Here is a 17,357-nt window from a genome sequence, read left to right on the forward strand (position 1 = left end):
GGACTTATTAACTTTTCCTATTTATGACATAATCAATGCTCGTGCCAAATTTCATGTTTCTATGACACCAGAAAGTGAGAAAATTAGATTCCGTACGTAAAATTTGGACGCTAATTCTTTTGCGCATAGAATTGAATAATCGAGTTGGGACCCATTAGCTTTTCCTATTTATGACATGATCAATGCTCGTGCCAAGTTTCCTGTTTCTATGACACCGGAAAGTGAAGAAATTACATTACGCACGTAAAATTTGGACGCTAATTCTTTTGCGCATAGAATTGAATAATCGAGTTGGGACCCATTAGCTTTTCCTACTTATGACATAATCAATGCTCGTGCCAAATTTCCCGTTTCTATGACACCGGAAAGTGAAAAAATTACATTCCGCACGTAAAATTTCGACGCCAATTCTTTTGCGCTAGAATTGAATAATTGAGTTGGGACCCATTCGCTTTTCCTATTTATGACATAATCAATGCTCATGCCAAATTTCCCGTTTCTATGACAGCGGAAAGTGAGAAAATTACATTCCGCACGTAAAATTTGGACGCTAATTCTTTTGCACTAGAATTGAATAATGGAGTTGGGACCCATTAGCTTTTCCTATTAATGACATAATCAATGCTCGTGCCAAATTTCCCGTTTCTATAACACTGGAAAGTGAGAAAATTACATTCCGCACGTATAATTTCGGCGCCAATTCTTTTGCGCTAGAATTGAATAATCAAGTTGGGACCTATTACCTTTCCTATTTATGACATAATCAATGCTCATGCCAAATTTCCCGTTTCTATGACACCGGCAAGTGAGAAAATTACATTCGCACGTAAAATCTGGACGCTAATTCTTTTGCGCATAGAATTGAATAATGGAGTTGGGACCCATTAGCTTTTCCTACTTATGACATAATCAATGCTCGTGCCAAATTTCCCGTTTCTATGACACCGGAAAGTGAAAAAATTACATTCCGCACGTAAAATTTGGACGCTAATTCTTTTGCGCATAGAATTGAATAATCGAGTTGGGACCCATTAGCTTTTCCTACTTATGACATAATCAATGCTCGTGCCAAATTTCCCGTTTCTATGACACCGGAAAGTGAAAAAATTACATTCCGCACGTAAAATTTGGACGCTAATTCTTTTGCGCATAGAATTGAATAATGGAGTTGGGACCCATTAGCTTTTACTATTTATGACATAATCAATGCTCGTGCCAAATTTCCCGTTTCTATGACACCGGGAAGTGAGAGAATTAGATTCCGTACGTAAAATTTGGACGCTAATTCTTTTGCGCATAGAATTGAATAATCGAGTTGGGACCCATTAGCTTTTCCTACTTATGACATAATCAATGCTCGTGCCAAATTTCCCGTTTCTATGACACCGGAAAGTGAAAAAATTACATTCCGCACGTAAAATTTGGACGCTAATTCTTTTGCGCATAGAATTGAATAATGGAGTTGGGACCCATTAGCGTTTCCTATTTATGACATAATCAATGCTCGTGCCAAATTTCCTGTTTCTATGACACCGGAAAGTGAAAAAATTACATTCCGCACGTAAAATTTCGACGCCAATTCTTTTGCGCTAGAATTGAATAATGAAATTGGGACCTATTAACTTTTCCTATTTATGACATAATCAATGCTCGTGCCAAATTTTCCGTTTCTATGACAGCGGAAAGTGAGAAAATTACATTCCGCACGTAAAATTTGGACGCTAATTCTTTTGCGCATAGAATTGAATAATCGAGTTGGGACCCATTAGCTTTTCCTACTTATGACATAATCAATGCTCGTGCCAAATTTCCCGTTTCTATGACACCGGAAAGTGAAAAAATTACATTCCGCACGTAAAATTTCGACGCCAATTCTTTTGCGCTAGAATTGAATAATCGAGTTGGGACCCATTCGCTTTTCCTATTTATGACATAATCAATGCTCGTGCCAAATTTCACGTTTCTATGACACCGGAAAGTGAGAAAATTACATTCCACACGTAAAATTTGGACGCTAATTCTTTTGCGCTAGAATTGAATGATCGCGTTGGGACCCATTAGCTTTTCCTTTTTATGACATAATCAATGCTCGTGCCAAATTTCACGTTTCTATGATATTGGGAAGTGAGTGATTTAGATTATGTACATTAAATTTCGACGCCAATTCTTTTGCGCTAGAATTGAATAATCGAGTTGGGACCCAATTACTTTTCCTATTTTTGAGATAATCTATGATTGCGCCAAAATTCATGTTTCTGCGATATCGGGAAGTTGGAGAACTTTTGGCGAGTCAGTCAGTCAGTCAGTCAGTCAGTCAGTCAGTGAGGGCTTTCAGCTTTATATATATATAGATAGTTTGATAGATATATCTTCATTATTCTGCAGCGCTTTCAAGCATGGGAGAAATGCAAGCAATACAACAATTACAATGTGAGATACAATCTATCATGCCGTAAAATGCACTAATGAAACGGCAGGTGACTGGGGACCGGAGCCGGAGGAAGAGAGGAGTTAAAGGGTTAATAGTGAGCACAGATGTAGGGGGTGGAGTTAAGGCAGGAAGTGAGGGGGGGGAGCAGAGGAAGAAACAGGACAGAAGAGGCAACACACACACACACACACACACATATGAGAAGACTGAGGAGCCGGACAAGACGTCAGAAAGAGGAGAAAGAGAAAATCCGAAATAAAGGCAGCGAGGAGAAAGTAAGAAAATGAGCCGTTGTGAAGAGGATACAGTGGAGATGGAAGCACTGCGGGAGGAGATCAAAGAAGCAGTTCGGCAGGACGGTATAGAATGGCTGGAAGAAATCCTCTCCAGCTACATGACAAGTACAGCAGTGACAGGAACAGTGGAGCAGGAGGCGCAGCGGCGAGGAGCCGCAGAAGACGAAGACGAGAGGGAGATATTGCGGGGACGGCCACAGAGGAGGAAACAGCCCCCAGCGAGACTAAGCCCAAGTCCGGTCGCAAGGCGCGGGGGCAGAAGATCCAGCCTGGCGACCGAAGGACAGAGAGCAGCAGAGACCCCCGAAGATGGAAGGGCGCCGCCAGCAAAGCAAGCCGCGGGTAGAAAGACAGCCACAGGGAAGCGGTTACCACCAGCCGGTGGTCCGGAAGAATGTGGCAGACGCCCGGCAGCCCCCATGGGCTGCGGTTTGGCAGAGCGGCGCGCGAGCGGGCGCAGGACCTCACCTTCCGGCAGAATGGAGCAACGGCACCACGGTGACGAAGTACAGGGGAACACGCGGAGAAGCCGCGCGCTCCCACAAGATGGCGGCCGCGCGCGCCAGCTTAGCAGAGTAGCGGTCAACATGCTGGGAGGGAGAGGGGAGAGAGATCAGGGAGAAGGGGGTTTAAGGGCAGTTAGAGGGGGGCTCTCAGCGGGGGGAGGGGATCAATACAGCCCGGACCACAGCGTGGCCAGCAGCGTCGGCAGCATGGGGGCCAGTATAGAGGGTAGTGCTAGAGACAGGGAGAGCGTTATAGCTGAAACTGATAGCTCGCACGAAGAGGCCAGTTCCGGTGAAAGGCCCTTGGCTAAAGTTTATAACCCCACGTATAGAGCCGCCACCGGGAGGTCCGTCCGGGGTCCCTTCTCAACCCCGCGTTCCTCACCTTCCCCCACTACTGGTGCTGCTAGTACACAGAGGCTAGCAGACAGCACGCCCGCATGTCAGCTACCTCCCGCGGGGTCAAGCACTCAGCGTGGTTGCTTTATTAACCCCCGTTACCTCAGCGCCCCAGCTGGGCACGAGGGCACGCAGTCCCAAACCTCGGCCTATCGTAGCGCCGGCAATCGGCAAGGTCGGGGCGCTAAGCGCAGGCAGCGCGAGAGAGCCAGGCGCGAACAGCGCGGTAGCAGGCGGTCTGCAGGTTTAGAGCAGGGGTGGGCTGGGTACAGCAGCAGCTTTAGGGAGCGCGAGACAGCTAGAGGCCGCAGGAGCAGCAGTCCGGAGGAGTCACAGCAGTCGGTAAGCCACCGTATAAGTTCGGCTCCGCAACTATCCCGCCAGGACAGGGAGATAACACGCCGCAGGAGGCACATTTATGCGCAGGAGAGGTCAGATCGGGACTACCCTGGAACGTCACAAGCAGGAAGGGCGCAAGAGGCTCCGCGTGAAGTCGGCAGGCAGCCCTCGCCCGGACAAGACAGACGACACAAGAGAGTCACAACGAGTTCCACACCCTTGGCAACGCCAGAGGTCGGTCGAGCTGGTGAGTCTTCTTTTGTTGATGCTTGGAAAAATGTTATGGATCCCGCCAAAGCGGTTGACACGGGAGATTTGGTCACAGTCTTGAAATCGCTGTTGAACAAAGTCGATCCCAAAGAAGGGCTTCTAGTGTCCTGTTCTCCAGGGGCTCAGTCCCGCCTGCAGGTAATTTCGGAGTTGGTTCAACAGCGAGTGCGGAAAGTGACCCGGCGGAAGGTTTAAAATATGCCAATTCGCTTGTTTGTGGTGTTGCCCCCTTAGGGGTAGGTTTGTCAGAGGATCTGGTGGAAAAAATTAAAAAAGGAATTTACGTGGACATTTAGTCCCTGTTGTCAGTTGACCACGTAATGGAACGCTTTTCCGAACGCGGACCTGATAAGAAAACTAAAATTGCCAAGACATTTGGCAACTGGTTACAAGCATATTTGGTACTGTCTCACGTGGTGTGTCAACATCAGCCCACCAAGAGCCCGGAGATGATGGTGTACTTGAACACCATTTTTAGCGCATACAGGCTGCACGGAGGGTCAGCCTGGTGGAGATATGATGAGGACTTTAGGCGTCAGGTGTCAGGAATGGATCACATAAGCTGGGCATCTAAAGCCACAGATGTGTGGATCCAACTCATTTTAGCGCAGCGCCCAGTAAGACTGTCCTTTCCAGGGGGAGCCGCGGGCTCCCAGCGACTGAACGGATCTTGTTGGCTCTACAATGAAGGTCATTGTAGATTCTACACCACCTGCAAGTATCGGCATGAGTGCTCGATTTGCGGAGGGCAACATTGCAGCGATCCGCTGCTTCCGAAAACAAAAATCCTCTGCCTCAGTGGGTGGTGCCAGTGGAGCACCGAACCCCGGTGAGAAGTCACTATCTGGATCTGTGGCTCGACAAGTACCACAAGAAACAGGAAGCAAAAATTCTTAAGTCCGGTTTTTCCGAAGGTTTTGTGATACCGTTTTCGCACCAACCAGCATCCATGTTTTGCCCTAGTTTAAAATCAGCAACGGATAACATCGAGCTTGTGTGGGAAAAGCTTCTCAAAGAAGTCGAGCTGGGCCGCATGGCAGGCTCGTTTGAGGAGCCACCTTTTGCGAATTTACGGGTGTCTCCACTGGGGCTTGTACCCAAGAAAGAACCCGGCAAATTCCATTTGATTCACCACCTATCTTTCCCGCAAGGTTTGTCGGTCAATGATGGGAGATCGAAAGAACAAGCGACAGTAGCTTATACGTCGTTTGACTTGGCAGTTCGGCTAGTAAAAAAGGCGGGCAGACACGCACATTTGGCGAAGGCAGACATTGAGTCTGCTTTCCGGTTACTGCCAGTCCACCCGAACTGTTTCCATTTGCTGGGGTGCAGAGTGGATAACCTTTTTTTCATCGACATGTGTTTACCAATGGGATGCTCCATATCCTGCTATTTTTTTGAGCTATTCAGCTCTTTTTTGGAATGAATGCTCAAATTTGAGACGGGCATCTTATCGGTGATGCACTATTTGGATGATTTTTTGTTCATTGGTTCGCAAGTGTCCGGCGATTGTGGTTTGTTACTGAGCACTTTCCGGAAGCTCATGCATCGCATGGGGGTACCGCTATCAGAGGAAAAAACTCTGGGGCCGGTCACCTGCTTGACGTTCCTCGGTATAGAAATCGATTCAGCTACAATGGTTTTCAGGCTTCCGGAGGAAAAAGTGGATAAGTTGCGTCGGTCAGTAGATGATGTGGCGGGTTGCAAGAAGGCGACGTTGCGCCAGGTACAAGTGTTATCAGGTTTACTTAACTTTGCTTGCAATGTTATCCCCATGGGACGAGCCTTTTCCAGAAGGCTATCCCTTGCAACGGCAGGGGTGCGAGAACCCCACCATTCCGTGCGCGTGACTAGAGGTATAAAAGCGGATTTACATATATCGAAGGTTTTCTTACAATCTTTTAACGGGCAGGTCATGTGTCCAAAGGAGGATTTGTCAGGCTCTGATCTTAGCGTGTTCGCGGATGCGGCGGGCTCGGGCGGTTTTGGCGTCATTTTCAAGAATCACTGGTGCAGGGAACAATGGCCAAGGGAGTGGCACAAAAATCAGTGGACAAAGAACATTACGCTATTAGAGTTTTTTCCAGTGGTGGTTGCCTTGGAACTATGGAGTTCCGAAATGCAAGATTGTAAGTTATGTTTCTGGTCGGTTAACGTGGCAGTGGTGCAAACGATTAATAAACAATCTTCGGGTTCCCCACCGGTGTTGGCTCTGTTGAGGCATGTGGTGCTTAGATGTCCTCAAAAGAACATTTACTTGAGAGCTAGACACGTTCCAGGACATAGCAATGGCGCGGCTGATGCACTCTCTCGTTCACAGATGGAGTTGTTCAGGGAGTGGCACCCAAAAGCGGATACCGAAGGGGTACGTTGCCCTCCTTTCTTATAGAGTCTGACAGAAGAGAGTTGCTGAAGCTGGTGGAAGCATCAGTGGCGGTCGCTACATGGAAAGGCTACAACACGATTTGGGCGGCGTGGTTAACGTTTTCGGGAAATCGGGTGGTAGGAGGCGACAGAGCACGGTCAGCCATGTTAGATATGCTAACGTGTCTAGGCTCGAAGCGGGCATCGGTTGGTGTAGCTAAGAAGCACCTGTCAGGGGTAGCGTTCTTATTGAAGCTACATGGCATGACGGACATCACAAAAGATTTTGTTTTTCGGCAGATTATCCGTGGTTGGAAGAAGGGCAGAACGAGAGTAGATACAAGGCGTCCCATTACTTTTGCATTATTGACCAAGTTATTAGAGGCGTTAGCGGCTATATGTACAGATAGCGCAGAAACGTTATTGTTCCGAACCGCTTTTTCACTAGCGTTTTTTGCAGCTTTGCGCATCGGCAAATTAGTCTCAGCCAGCAAGAATAAGCCGGGAGGCCTACTATCCAACGACGTTGTTTTCACAGGCGACGGTTTGCGAGTGCGCAACAGGAAGTCAAAAAACGATATTTACGGCCGAGGCGAATGGCTAGTGATCAGCAGACCGGGCAGAAGATGGTGCCCAGTGGATATGGTACGTCAATATGTAGAGATGCGGGCCTCCAATGGCCAGTTTTTGGCACATGCGTCGGGACTCCCATTAACACGTTTCCAATTTGCAACGGTTTTGCGGTCGGCATTGCGTAAGGCGGGTTTGGACCTGGCCAAGTTCGGCATTCATTCAGAATAGGTGCAACTACCATGGCTGACGCACACGGTATGAATGAAGACGGGTTGAAACGTTTAGGTAGATGGAAGTCGCAGGCGTACAAATCTTATGTCAGGCCGGATTTAATAGCAGTTTAGACCACAAGGCCCGAGTTTATCGGTTTCAGTTATTTGGCATAAGACAGGCGGTACAGGCAGAGTTCTCTAGTTATTTTGTTTCGTTACTGTGAGGAGGGACCTTAGTCCCATGTGATGTGGCAACCATGATGTGTAGCCGTAGGTTAAGGAGTTGGATGCTTTTCAGTACCCAGGGAAGCTGGGTGCTGAAATACCTTTGAAGTAGACTTCAGAAAGGGCTGTTACACTTCTCCCCCAGGGGGTCTCTGATGTCCTACCATCCCTCTGGAGCCAGAGCAAGCGAATGGCTTCACACCTCAGTAGCTCTAGGGCAGTGGTGGCGAACCTATGGCACGCGTGCCAGAGGTGGCACTCAGAGCCTTCCCAGCTGGCACTCGCCGCCGTCGGCCGCTCACCACATTAGTAAATACTGGCAGGGGTGCCGCAGCTTCCCTGCTGGTATTCACTCAGCAGAGCTGCTAGAAGCGCTGATCCCGGCGCACACTGTGATGTCAGTGTGCAGCTGGGATCCTCCTCCCCCTCCTCTGACGTCTCCTACTTGGTTCGGCAAGAGCAGGAAAGGGGAGGAGGTGTCCGGCAGCACGTCACAATGTGCTCCTGGGATCAGTGGCAGAAACAGCGCCGAGCAGAGGAGCTGGGGGGGGGGGGGGGGATTTGGGTCTCAGAGGGGTGGGGGGCGCTATTGCTACAGGGGCCACTTTGGGATGTCGCTATTACTATTGGGGGCCACTGTGGGATGTCACTATTACTACTGGCTACTGTGGGATGTCACTATTACTACTGGGGACCACTGTGGGGTGTCACTATTACCGCTGGGGCTGCTAGGGGATGTCACTATTACTACTGGGGGCTGCTGTCAGATGTCACTATTACTACTGGGGGCTGCTGTCAGATGTCACTATTACTACTGGGGGCTGCTGTCGGATGTCACTATTACTACTGGGGGCTGCTGTCGGATGTCACTATTACTACTGGGGGCTGCTGTCGGATGTCACTATTACTACTGGGGGCTGCTGTCGGATGTCACTATTACTACTGGGGGCTGCTGTCGGATGTCACTATTACTACTGGGGGCTGCTGTCGGATGTCACTATTACTACTGGGGGCTGCTGTCGGATGTCACTATTACTACTGGGGGCTGCTGTCGGATGTCACTATTACTACTGGGGGCTGCTGTCGGATGTCACTATTACTACTGGGGCCTGCTGTGGGATGTCACTATTACCACTGAGACCACTGTGTGGTATCACTATTACTACTGGGGGGCCACTGTGGGATGTCACTATTACGACTGGGGCCACGGTGCGGTGTCCCTATTACCGCTGGGGCCGCTGTGCGGGGTCACTATAACCACCAAAGCCGCGCTGGGGCTGCTCTCAGGGGGTCACCCTTACTGCTGGGGCCGCTCCGGTGGGGGTCAGTATCACTGCTGGGATATGTTTACACGAAGTGGAAATGCTGTAGAATGTCCTCAGTGGAAATTTCCGTGGCAAATTCCACAGCAATTCCGCATCCAAAAGAAGTCAAAATTTGCACCCTGTCTATTTTGAAACAGCCTTGTCCTTTTAAGAACGATGGGGTAAAATCATACGTCGTGATGTGACCTGCACCCTGACATGTTGGCACTTTACCATAAATAAGTGGGTTTTGAGTTGCAGTTTGTGCACTCTGTATCTAAAAGGTTCGCCATCACTGCTCTAGGGGAAGGAGCTGGGTGCTGAAATACCTTTAAAGTAGACTTCAGAAAAGGCTGTTACACTTCTCCCCCAGGGGGTCTCTGATGTCCCACAGTCCCTCTGGAGCCAGAGGCAGCCAGTGTTTATATTAGGAGATAACGAGAGGAAACAAGCTTCACACCTCAGCAGCTCTTTCCCTCCTTTACTGGTCCAAATGGTCATAACTGACCTGATAAGTTTTGGAGGCAAAGTTAACAAAAGAACGCGCCCTTAACCCTTTCCAATCCATTTATTTTTGCTCACCCATTCTCCCCAGCTCCAAATAAATTGGAGCTGGGGAGAATGGGTGAGAAAAAATACATTTTCCTGCACCCTCCTGAACTAACAGAGTTCAGGAGGGTGCAGGGAGGGACCTGCTTACCTGTCCGGCGTCTTCCGCATTCTCCTTCTGCCTCCCGGCGATCATGTGACCGCTGGGGTCAGGTGGCACCTGGCGGTCACATGATCGCCGGGCCGGGAGACAGAAGTAGAATGCGCAAGACGCCGGTCAGGTAAGCAGGTCCTCCCACAGTGCAGGCTCCCGGCTCGGCGTTCATGTGACCGCCGGGGGTCAGGTAACACCGGCGGTCACATGATCGCCGGCCGGAATCTATGAATTGCATAGCGCTAATTGAGCGCTATGTAATGTGTAAGGGCGCGATCACACGAGCGTAGGCGTATTTACGTTCGCACGTGCGCAGCGTTTAATCGCCGGAAAGAACGTTTTTCGGCGATCATGACCAGAGCTAGAAAGCGTATTATCGTTTGTTCCTACTTTGCAAACTATCTTTTCTGGCATCGAATATGCGTTGGCGCGTATTTCGGTCGCATATGTTCCGTTTTTTTTTCGGGTTGCCGTTTTTACGCGCCGTAAAATCGCCCGTGCGAACGAATACATTGGAAAACAATGCCTCAGATGGTCACGTTTATACGATTGGGCGCAAAAACGCGCCGTTTATGCGCTCGTGTGAACGCACCCTAAAGGAGAAGGCAGAAAGGGTTAAAAACCCTTTCTGCCTTCTCCTCGGTGGTCCTCGATGAGGACCAGTGCAGGAGTGCATCTGCACCCGATGTGTCTGACGATCGGGTGCAGATCCACTCCTGCACTGCAGTGTCGGGCCTGCCCCGACATCGGAGCTGTGGAGGGAAATGATGATGTCGGGGCAGGCCCGACATTGGACTGGAAAGGGTTAAGATAAAGAAAAATGTAATTTAGGAATTATGAAAGATCTGTACGTCGCAGCCCGCTGGCGAGGATATTTTATGGAACGTTGCATCCCCACCAATAAGATGCAGGGACTCCCATATTTGCACGACGCTCAGGAACCGAGACTTGCGCATCTTGGATCAGATGCGTCCAAAACTACTCATGCGTGGGCTCAAAACACACATAAAATCACAACAGGAAACATCGTTGTCATATTTTCATGGTGGGTCACACCCACACGGAGTTATAAAGAAATATGTATTTCAGGGAATTATGTGTCCCAAGATAAGCCATCCCCTAAGGGGGCTGGAAGGAACTAAAGGGGAATTACCACAGTGAGAGTTTAAAAATCGCACACGAACGTGTGCTCGGGGCCTACCCCACGTTTACAGCAAGAAGTTGTGGTAGATTTAATTTGTAGGATAAGTGAGCACTCAGTTTAGGTGTGTGCCCAGTCTATCATGCCGTAAAATGCACTAATGAAACGGCAGGTGACTGGGGACCGGGAGGGATAGAGGAGTTAAAGGGTTAATAGTGAGCACAGATTTAGGGGGTGGAGTTAAGACAGGAAGTGAGGGAGGGGGACGCAGAGGAAGAAACAGGACAGAAGAGGCAGCACACACGAGAAGACAGACGAGCGGGAAAAGACGCCCGCACACCCGCCCGGAGGGGAAAAGATAAGGGACGGGGAGGAGGAGGTTAGGTTCAGGAAGTTGTCACAGCTAGTTTTAGGCCGGGAGCTTCCCATGCTAGCTACGGGAAAGGAAGGTTTGCAAGCCTAAGTAGATTTGGGCTTACGAACGTCCTTTGGACTGTCACAGTTAAGGTTCAGTGGATTACGGCATGGGAAAAAGGTTGTGTTGGTTAAATAAAGTTATTTAAATATCAAGAGGTTAAAGTTTAATAAAGCTGTGGCCTACCCCACGTTTACAGTAAGAAGTTGTGGTTGATTTTATTTGTAGGATAAGTGAGCACTCAGTTTAGGTGTGTCCCCAGTCAGCTTAAAACAAATGGGATAGGGGTGGTACAGGAGGTACAAGTGGGGGGGGAACGAGGCATGGGGAACACAGGCATTAGGGGATTTCATGTGGAAATCAGTTATTAGAAAGCAAACTGGGTGGGGCGGTAAGGAGTTGCAGGGATAGAGGTCTATGTGATAGGCAGGGTGGAAGCTATTGGGAGCCATTGGGAGGGGCAGGGGACTAGGGCAGGGGACTAGGTCAGGGATTTGGTATGCCTCCCTGAAGAGGTGCTTTTTTTTAAGGCGCGTCTGAAAATTTCTGCATCGGGAACTGTCGAGATGCCTTGGGTAGAGCGTTCCAGAAGACGGGTGCTGCTCTGGTGAAGTCCTGGAGGCGAGCATGTGAGATTCGTATTAGAGTGGTGTTTAATCTGAGTGTGTTAGCAGATCGGTGTGAGCGGGCTGGGTGGTGTACGGACAGGAGGAAGGCGATGTATGGTGGCGCGGCACCATGCAGAGCTTTGTGGGTGAGGTGGAGGAGTTTACATTTAATTCTGCATAGGATGGGCAGCCAATGCAGCGACTGGCAAAGTACAAAGGTATCTGAGTAACGGCTAGATAGGAAAATGAGCCTAGCTGCCACATTTAGTATGGATTGGAGTGGAGCGAGTCTGGTGTGGGGGAGGCCGATGAGTAGCGTGTTGCAGTAGTTGATTCGGGAGTGGATGAGGGCAACCACTAGTGTCTTTAGAGTGTCCGTGGTAAGGAATGACTGTAATTTTAGCAATATTTCTGAGGTGCATGTTAAGTTTGAGAAAAAGGGAGGACATGGTGTTAGAGACAGCGGATGGACAGTCGCTGATATTTTGGAGGAATGGTTCCGAGAACTCATGGGAAGAGGTGTATAGTTGGGTGTCATCAGCGTAGAGATAGTATTGGTGGCCGAATTTGCGGATGGTGTGTCCAATTGGGGCTGTATAGATAGTGAAGAGAAGGGGACCAAGGACCGAGCCCTGGGGTACCCCAACAGCGAGAGCAAGTAGAGAGGAGATAGAGCAAGCAAATGAGATGCTGAAAAAGTGGTCAGAGAGGTAGGAGGAGAACCAGGAGAGAACAGTGTCCTTTAGACCAATAGAGTGGAGCATAGTGATAAGGTGATCATGGTCGACAGTGTCAAATGCAGCAGACAGATCAAGGAGGATTAGTAGGGAGTAGTCACCTCTCAACTTTGCCATCATCAGGTGATTTGATACTTTTGTGGGGGCAGTTTCGGTCGAGTGTAGAGAGCGGAAACCAGACTGGCGGGGGTCGAGGAGAGAGTGTGAGGCGCGAGTAGACCAGGCGTTCTAGTAATTTGGAGATGAAGGGGTGGTTTGATACGTCGCCATTCATTTTTATTCTACTTTTGTTAAATTAACCCTCCAAGAAGATACTGAAAATGCAGATTTTCCCTCTACTAAGACAGCACTTCTTCCTTAGAGACATCCTGGTAAAGGCCACTTTTTATTGGAGAGATTTGGAGAGCCTTCAAATTGGCCTAGATACTTTTTATGCACCTCAGTAAGACGCTCTACTCTTCAACCATTCCTTGTGGCTATTTCTTTCTTCCTCTTCACCAGACATTGCGGACTCTGGTAGTACAGGCAACCTGATCTCTGGAGGAAATGGCACTTCCAATTGAATGGGTTGACCAGGACTTTAGGTATTGTTTCTAAGTCCTCAATAGAGGATTGGCATGGGCCTGCCACTTGAGAGCCTCGTTAATCAGATAATTCACAGTGCCACTGTCCGTACGGACAGCACAGGTAGGAGATTGCATTGTCTGTAGTGCAGGGATCCAGGTTTGTATTTCAGGCACAGCTCCCATTGGATTCAAAGGGAACTGTGCCTTCAGAACCAAACTGGGCTGCTGCAATATTTACAATAATATCTGCATCCAGCACTAACCATATTGACAGCAGCATCACGAGTTAGCTGTTCAATGTGGATCCCAAGCGGTGAACAATGCTGATCATCTATTGATGACCTAGCTTGAGAATAGGTCATCAATAGAAAAAATGCTCCATCTCCGATAACCTCTTTAACTTCCTGAAGCACAATGTTATGTGTATTTGTTTGTCATCCATATCATTGGGGACACAGCAAAGACTGTGGGGGTATGGCTGGTGCCACCAGGAGGCGGACACTAAGGAAAAATGTGTTTATTCCTCCTATCAGCTATACGCCTCCTGCCACCACTAGGCTAACACATTTTTAGCTGAGTGTCCATAGGAAGCAGACCTCTTGTTCTGCGGGTCCTTTGCTGTTTGGACCGGGAATATAAAGTGATACAGTAGTTATAGTAGCCCACACCTTGCACAGATTGTGTGCAGCTACCATGGCCGACCCCAGAGGAGAGGCTCTAAAACTGAGGCTGGCGATTGCCACCAATTTTGCTCACTCCTGCTGTAATACTAAATTTCCGTGTGGTCAGCCAGAGCCCTTCTGCACAAACCGCCTGTCTCTAAGACCCGGCAGTGACCAACCCTTCAAGGCTTCCACCGCTAAGGTACCGAACCGCATTGGCCGCAATACCCGGCCTAGGCAGTGTCGGACCTCATGAAGGCTTCCAAGTCCATTGTGCAAATGTTAGGTAGGTTGGCCATTCAAGACCTACCTTATGACTAAGGTTGAGGATTCGTCCTTGGCAGAAAAGGCAAGGGTCAGATTCCCCATGACTTAAACTCCCTTGCATTCATTGAACTCTTATGCTTCACTGATGCCTCTGGAGTTGCGTTCTTAGGACCCCTCTAAGGACCACTCCCGTTACGAATGTGAAGTTTCTAAATCTGACTCGTCCTTCGACGAGGAGTAATAGTTCATGTTTGACAGTCTTATCGCGGCTTTAAAGAAAGTGCTTCAAATCAAATATTTGGGGGCCTTTCTGTCTAGAGATTTTTATTTATTTTTTTTCTTTCAAGCAGCCAAGGTATTCAAACGCAGTCTTTTCCATAACATGTGGAATTTGTTGATGTTCTAACCAAATAGTGTAACATACCTGACAGACGTTTTTCTAAGTCTAAACGCTTTGACGTCATGTATCTCTTCCCAGAAGATTCGGTTAAGAAATGGTTATCCGCCAGTCTCTCGTCAGGTGAAAGCTACCACACTGCTAATGGCCAACGCTGCTTCTTTCCAGGACCAGCACAGTAGAAGGCTGGAATCATTCATTAAAGGGGTTGTCCGGCCACACAGGGTAAAAAATGTTATAATGCTGCTGCTTCCCTTTCAGTAAGGATAGTAACACACAGCATACAGGGTCTCAAACTGGCAGGCAGATCAGCTGGAATGTCAGTTTCTTACCTTAGAATCTGATCTTCACTGCAGCTTTCAAAGATGGCGCCTCTGTGCTGCCTTCCCACAATGCTCTGCGCTCTCCCTCTTCTGTGTGCGCGCTCCCAATGGTAGTAAGAGACATGAAAAGGCAGGATTTCATGGCCTCCCTCACCTCACGTCCTAGCCCCGCCCACGACACGCCCACCTCTATTGAACTTCTCTACAGTCTCTCCCACCCAGGCCCCGCCCCCTGCTGCATACTATAATCAGAGGGGGTGTGACCAGGGGAGACTGCATTATACACTCATGGTTTAGGATAAAATCCTGGCATGAGTGTAAACAGCAGCACAGTGTATAGTGAATGGAGAGGGGGCGGGGGAGAGCCGAGAGAGAACTCTCCTGCAGCCCCCCCACTGCAAGGCTACCTACTGCCCCCCCCCCCCACCCTGCTAAAGTAAAACAAAACATTTCCCCAAACTCACATGCCCTCATAGTGCCCCTCCCACAGCGACCCCCCCCCCCTCACAATGACCCCCCCCCACAGTGCACAGTCCCCCCCTACAGTGCCACAAATAGTGCCCTCTACAGTACCCCCTACACATGCCCCCCCCACAGTGCCCCCCAGTGTCACCCATACAGTGCCCTCCAAAGTAGCCCCCCTCATTCCCCCAACCACAGCATTCTCCACAGTCCCCCCCCTCAACAGTGCCCCCCCCAGTATTCCCCCCCCCCCACAGTGCCCTCCACAGTACCCCCCCACACATGCCACCCCCCAGAGTCCTTCCCAGTGCACTCCAAAGTAGCCCCCCTCCACATGCCCCCCACAGTCCCCCCATCCATAGCGTCCCTATACAGTGCCCCCCCTGTGACGTCCCCCACAGAGTCCCCCTTTACAGTGCCCACACACAAGTACACAAACAGCACCCCCTGCCCCTCCCCCCTACAAGTACAGTGATACCTATATATAGATAACACAGGATCCACCATTCACAACAGACACAGCTCACCTCCTCCCCTCCCTGCACAGGCATGATTATACCGTGTAAAAAATTACTGTGACAGCCCCACGCTACCCCCCCCCCCCCCCAGCGCGGCAAATTACTGTCACAGCCCCCTCCAACCCCACGTGACAAATTACTGTGACAGACCACCCCCCCACAGCTACAAATCTATGTGACGGGACACCCCATCGCGACACGTCTATGTGACCGCACACCCCACCGCGACACGTCTATGTGACCGCACACCCCACCGCGACACGTCTATGTGACCGCACACCCCACCGCGACAAGTCTATGTGACCGCACACTCCACCGCGACAAGTCTATGTGACCGCACACCCCACCGCGACAAGTCTATGTGACCGCACACCCCACCGCGACAAGTCTATGTGACCGCACACCCCACCGCGACAAGTCTATGTGACCGCACACCCCACCGCGACAAGTCTATGTGACCGCACACCCCACCGCGACAAGTCTATGTGACCGCACACCCCACCGCTACAAGTCTATGTGACCGCACCCACTGCACACATCCCCCCCCCCCCAGACTTCTGACAGCTGGGTCTCCTGACATTACAGTAGCACACATCACTGCACACACACACACACACACACAGCCCCCCCGACTTCTGACAGCCGGGTCTCCTGACATTACAGTGGCACACATCACTGCACACACACACACACACACAGCCCCCCCCCCGACTTCTGACAGCCGGGTCTCCTGACACTACAGTAGCACACATCACTGCACACACACACACACACAGCTCCCCCCCCCCCCCCCCCCCCGACTTCTGACAGCCGGGTCTCCTGACACTACAGTAGCACACATCACTGCACACACACACACACACACACACAGCTCCCCCCCCCCCCCCCCCCCCCCGGACTTCTGACAGCCGGGTCTCCTGACATTACAGTAGCACACATCACTGCACAGCCCCCCCCCACACCACTTGCACACATACATACATCCATCCATCCTTCCCCCCCCCCCCCACAAGAGCCCGCCCCTCCACTCATTCTTACCTTGGAGATGAAGAGCCAGCAGCCACACCTCCCCTGCAGGCAGAACTGAGCTTCCCAGCGGCTGAAGTTCTTCTGCACATGCGCAGAGCTGTGCTGGAGAAGCGCGTCCCCATCGTCCCGACAAGAAGAGGACAAGAGACTTGTCGGAACCATGGCAACCGAGGAGCAACACAGGGGGAGGCACCCCAAAAGGTAAGTGAATAACTTCTGTTTGGCTAATTTACAATGCACAATGTATATTACAAAGTGCATTGTATTGGGCAAACAGAAGTAATGAGACCTAATGTTTATGGCCGGACAACCCCTTTAAGTCCTCGTTTGAAGCTGCAAGGTCAGCCCTTGTACCTTTTTCACTTTCTCCTGGGGTAGCAGAGCTTCGTGGGAATGGGCAAGATAACTACACTGCGGCATCCTTTCAGGGGCTCTTTCCAAAGACTTGGCAGAGATAGCTCAGCAACTGTTCCAAGCCGGGAAGTACATCTGCAAAGCCTCTTCTGGTTTGTTCCTCTGTCCTCTCTATGGCCAACCTCTTTCAGTGATTTGCAATCTTTTCGGACCACTTCCAGCTTGTGGCCCTACTGTTTGGGTTGGCCACAGCTCC

At 50.1% G+C, this 17,357-nt stretch overlaps 1 protein-coding gene across 7 annotated transcripts in view; it reads left to right on the plus strand.

Moving 5' to 3' along the window:
* LOC136612717 (DBIRD complex subunit ZNF326-like) overlaps nt 1-17,357 on the plus strand; it is a 131,624-nt gene that overhangs the window by 64,299 nt on the left and 49,968 nt on the right. For 4 of the 7 annotated variants that reach the window (XM_066593268.1, XM_066593269.1, XM_066593270.1 and 1 more), the window contains exon 1: nt 2,580-4,218. The exons of the other annotated variants lie outside the window; for them this stretch is intronic. In XM_066593268.1, the coding sequence (XP_066449365.1) occupies nt 2,715-4,218 (1,504 nt within the window). In that variant the 5' untranslated portion in view covers nt 2,580-2,714. Of the gene's footprint in view, nt 1-2,579; nt 4,219-17,357 lie in introns of those variants that run through there. 7 annotated transcript variants of the gene reach the window in all.

The sequence above is a fragment of the Eleutherodactylus coqui genome, chromosome 2 (assembly GCF_035609145.1).
Source record: "Eleutherodactylus coqui strain aEleCoq1 chromosome 2, aEleCoq1.hap1, whole genome shotgun sequence".
In the NCBI taxonomy this organism is placed as follows: Eukaryota; Metazoa; Chordata; class Amphibia; order Anura; family Eleutherodactylidae; genus Eleutherodactylus; species Eleutherodactylus coqui.